This window comes from Daldinia decipiens (assembly GCF_022478715.1).
Source record: "Daldinia decipiens strain CBS 113046 unplaced genomic scaffold F4813scaffold_12, whole genome shotgun sequence".
NCBI lineage: Eukaryota > Fungi > Ascomycota > Sordariomycetes > Xylariales > Hypoxylaceae > Daldinia > Daldinia decipiens.
In genome coordinates, this window is record NW_026054555.1 from 796,565 (window position 1) to 801,442 (window position 4,878).

A 4,878-nucleotide genomic window follows, 5' to 3' on the forward strand; every position below is an offset into this window, starting at 1 on the left:
TAAGGCTACACATATGTTCCTCGAGTTACATGTTAGTATGTGTTTCGAGAAGAATTAGAAGACTTGGTGGGGTGATGGAATTCGTGTCGTGCAGCATGTAGTGTGCAGTGCAACATACCTACCTACATTGAATCATATGCATGCACAATACGTAATTGATCCGATAGCTTCCACGCTAAGGACATAAGCGCCGTTATGAGGTACATATGAGGTCTAGGTATATTAGCCAACAAAAAGTTGTAACCATACCAACGCATTCTACTGCCTGATATTTCCCCGAACCGCGAATATCAAGTCTAGATGGATAGGCCAGAACTAGCTACTTCGACAATGTGATGTATAAGAAAATTGATAGCTAATAGACTAACACTGACGAGGCTTCATTCTCGTTAGGAGATATGAAACCTGTACCCGCAACACCAATATAAGTTGTAATATAATCAATGACCGCGAGGCTCTCAACTGAAACCGGCAATATGGCCTTGTCTTACTTTGCCTTGATTTGTGGCCTCGCCCAGAGCGACTGTGGATGATTTATGGTGGCTGAGCTTGGTTTCTCAAGGTCCCTGCGGCCTCAGTTCTATTTTGGGGATACCGTGATTTAGAATTGAATTCGGTGGGATGCATCCCATATTCAACAATTTACAAGTTGAATCCCAAGCATGGCCTCCAAAAGGCTAATCTTGGAGACTTCCTAGCTCGTACCCAATCAAGTCGGATGGAACCTCAACACATACAAGGTACGTAACCCCTATTTGATAAGGCTCGCTTCTATTAACCTGCTTATTTAGAAGATATAGAATCTAGCTACACGCTGACAGCTGGGCCATGTAATGGGAGTCACATGGTTATGGGATGGATGCGTTGTCTGACATAGATACCACTCATGTACAAAGGCCGAGATATCCCAACGAGGAACCGAATCTCGTAGGTACAGATTGTGTAGGACATTACTATTTCATATTGGCTTAATATACACACAGTAGATTACCCAAAGATGGAAACACGACCTGAACCAAGCACCAAGGAAAGAATGTACCAACCTTCTAATTAAAAACCACGGCTGGCGGAATATTAGTGTTACAAAACCGATGTTGGTATGGGTGCCGCCAATTTTTTATTAAAAAAAACGATAGACTGATGCGTCAAAAGACATCGTGAAACGAGGCAGATAAGATCATGCATGCGAAGGGGGGCCTCAGAATATGTCTAAGTGAGACGCCATGAGCCTCTCTCGTCAACAACATTCTCGGGAACATGAATGTGACTGCCTAGGCCATTTAAGCCCCGTAATTGGAACGTGCCGTGAGTGACATAATGGAAAAGGCTGTTGAGCCCAATTTATTGTCGAATTATTGGCCTGCATTCTAGAGCTTCGTCAACGTCTATCATATCCTCATCGTCCCTTTCAGATGTTGCGTCCCCCATGGTAGTTATTGAATCAAACGTAGAACTCCGAGAGGCTGATTCGGAAATATCAGAGACGTTCAGCGCCATATCTGAATCTTTGGCAATGCTTTCTATTTCCGTATTATACTCAGGCGTGACACCAAACTGATGCAGCGTCTCGTCGTAGGTGAGCCATTTCCCAAACTTTGCAATGCGGCATCCTAGCCATAAAATTCTTTCTTTCCGATCCCCTGTCATGGAAGCGACTTCAAAGTATTTTTCATCGTCGTCTATTTTGTCGTTAGAGAACCAGTCGTTCGGGAAGTACTTATCCACCCAAACGAGGCCCTTCATCGCAAAGTCTTCCGGCAACGGGCGAGGGGCAGGTTCTTTATCCTGTCTAGGAAACTGTTCATTGTGGATTCGATGGTGTTCCCGGTATGATAAGAGTAGTGAATTTAGTTGGAGCGAAACCAACTTCCAGGGGAATGTCTTTTCAATAAAGAACAATGCACTAGGATAGTGAGTAAGGTGGAATACGAAAACCAAAACTACGTGCAAAAATGGGAGAATCTATGCAAGAGTTTGATTAGCCACATATACACGTATATCTCAGAGGATAGTCCGGATTGGTAAAAGGGAAAGGGGGAAGCTTACGTTGAAGTCACCCAGCCTTCGCAAAACGACATCACACGTAACCCCGAATAGTTTAAGAGCCCACTCTTCCGTCTTGCTAGGCTTGTACTCGCGTAGAGCATCCTCTGGTTCCGTACTAGGATCAGTTGATTCTTCTGGGTGTTGTGGACGTATCGCCTTCAAAATGACGTTTTCGTCTTGGCCATAAGATAAGAGACCATTGCAGTCTGATATGGCAATGTAGTACCTATTCTAGTCTTAGTACGATATAAGAAATAAGGAATAGTTGGGGTTAAAATATACCCAGACTCCATCCACTTTCGTGTAGTTCGACCAATGTGGTTATCTAGCATACTACTAAACTTGTCAACCGTCGAGAGAAAATCATCTGTATATTTGTTGCTAAATAGAATACCGTGCGCCTTGACGAAAGCTACGTCAACTGCACTTAATCGAGAATGCTGAGCGCTTGTTGGATCAAGAATGGGATCAAACAAGGTCATAATCGACTCCCGGGCGGAACTGAACGGAATCGGGACGCAAAGAGACTTGGTATAGTAATAAAGCTGCTGGAGGGGGTTAGGACGTGCAAGAATTGCGAGATGGTGATATAGTCTTCCGGTAGTAGGGGCTTTATCAGAAGCCTTCGAATACCAATGACGGGATACGGAAGTCCAGACCTCCCTGTCCCGAATGTCATCGTCCTCGATAGCCATTCTATATTATACAGTGTAAGTTAACCTGCCACGAACAATGCAATCTATCTCTACTAACCGGTACCTGCCAAGATCGCCCAAGCACTCTATCCATGTATCCTCGAAAGCCGGAACAGTCTCGTATAGAAGCGCCATCATGGAGTATGCGAGATAAATAAATGTGAGCATGTGCTCTAAAGAGTGTGGGAGCCGATGTCTTAACAACTCAAGAAAGGAGTGTATGCCGTGCCTCCACATACGGGCCGGCATGGCATATTTAGATGCCAAACGTCGTAATGCCTGACTCGCAGAAGGATGCTGTGAGGCTAGGAAGAAATCGTGGTGCTCGTGTAAGAGCGTCCTATGCAGTGCTATCAACGCTTGCCATTGCTCATTGTTCAGCTGGGTTTCATTTTGGGACTGTTGTGCATTGTCAACCTCAATGCACTTGGATTCAACCATTACAAGTCCTGCGTAGATCCCCTTGACTTCAGCAATTAGCTGTTCTTGACTAATTGGTCGAGTCTCCGGCTGCTTAATAAGCCTAGTCGATTCAGTTTCATCTTCAATAACATCTGCTCGACTCTTAGGTTGACTAATATTCCTTGTTTGTCGTGATGCTGGATTTGGACGTGGTGATGAAGGACCGGCAGCATCATCGGGACTCCAGAGTTTTCCAAGATTCGTGGTCCTTCTAAATTCAGGGTCATTGGCACTGGTTGATACAGCCCGAGCTCTTGATCGCCTATGCGGACTGAGGGACTGAGGCCGGCCCTTTATTGACGATACAGGGGATTTACGTCTCTTATATGGGCCAACATCATTCTCTTCGTCTTTATCCCCTGATGGGTCTGCATGGCCTCCTCCTGGATCTTGGGAACTAATCAGTTTTTGCTGTCTATCAGCTGTTGTTCTTTACTGACTGTTAGTTGGCTGATATATCCAGGTAACTAGGGGCTTACCTCTTAACTGCTTCAGCGCTCCCCTTTCTGATATCTTGAACAAGCTGGGAGATATTATCATTCCCTAACAGTTCTGGATGACGTGATTGCAGGTGCGTTCGTATGCGATCATCGATATCAGGGAACTCATCACCACAGCCATGGATCGGACAGCGGAGTTTCGAGGCGTTCCGGAGATAATTTATAAATGATGCCGCAACGTCCTTTTGAGGCATCTTGTGAAGATAGAAATTTCTTACTTTCTAAATGTAGTGTACGTAAGTCCTGATCTCGTCCCTGGTTGGTCTGGGGAGGGAAGCCTCTTCTTGGACGTTGGATTTAGTTGAGGTGTCAGTCAGAATGAATTGACCGTCTTTTATCTCTGAGAAGTATAATCAAAGATGCGCTCATCGAACGTGTAGTTTAGGCGTGGGGGCAATTTTTTCTAGATATAAGGGGGCTGCAGCACATGAGAGAAGTTTGCAAGGTCACAGCAATTTTTCAAATAGCCGAAGAGATGATTCATTGAATAAAGCTGATTATTGTGCTGGAGCCTGATTTAGAGACCTTTAATGACAGAGATTAGCACATGAACCCTAGCATACGTGTAAGATGAAGCAGAGATTTCTTCGTTTGCACTGCTCAAAACTAGCCCCGAATGAAATGTCATATGTGGAAGTTGAAGAGGGAATAAAACGAGTGAGGGCAGCAATTAATTGCACTGACGATGGGCGCGTGGGGGAACATATCGGAAGAGTAACTTACGCAAGTCTCATTGTTGTAAGTGACCTTGGATATGCTCTGATTATAAGATGTAGAAATCATCGAAGACCTCAATTGAAGTGAAGAGAATAATTCAGGAGCCACCATATGCATCTTGTATGAGATCTCAGAGGCTTATATTATATCGAAAACTTACTTCTCAGGTATGTACCCAGGTAGGTGTACCTTACCAGACTAGTTCGCGCACCGTCATGTACCTGATGTTACCTTGTAGAAGTGACTAAGAAACTCGCACTGTGCGTAATTAGGTTATCGTTTTAGTTTACCGAAGAAACTGTTGCCTGATGCCTACTTTTCTGGTTCGCCAAAGTTCGCCTGCGGCTCAAAATTTAAGTGGGGTTCGCTATTTCCCCTCTCAATCTACCCTCAGAATTCTTGTGTCCTATTTTCCTTCTATTTACTCATTTACTCATTTACTCATCTCCACCACTTGT

The 4,878-nt window shown here is 44.5% G+C and overlaps 1 protein-coding gene across 1 annotated transcript; it reads right to left on the bottom strand.

Moving 5' to 3' along the window:
* Positions 1 to 1,153: 1,153 nt before the first annotated feature.
* Positions 1,154 to 3,743, bottom strand: F4813DRAFT_395686 (uncharacterized protein; the record flags this gene model as incomplete). Its single annotated transcript, XM_049247731.1, has 5 exons — positions 1,154 to 1,962; positions 2,047 to 2,272; positions 2,329 to 2,742; positions 2,800 to 3,586; positions 3,683 to 3,743. 5 exons carry the CDS (start codon positions 3,741 to 3,743, stop codon positions 1,342 to 1,344), a joined length of 2,109 nt encoding a protein of 702 aa, XP_049100774.1. The 3' UTR covers positions 1,154 to 1,341.
* Positions 3,744 to 4,878: the final 1,135 nt, after the last annotated feature.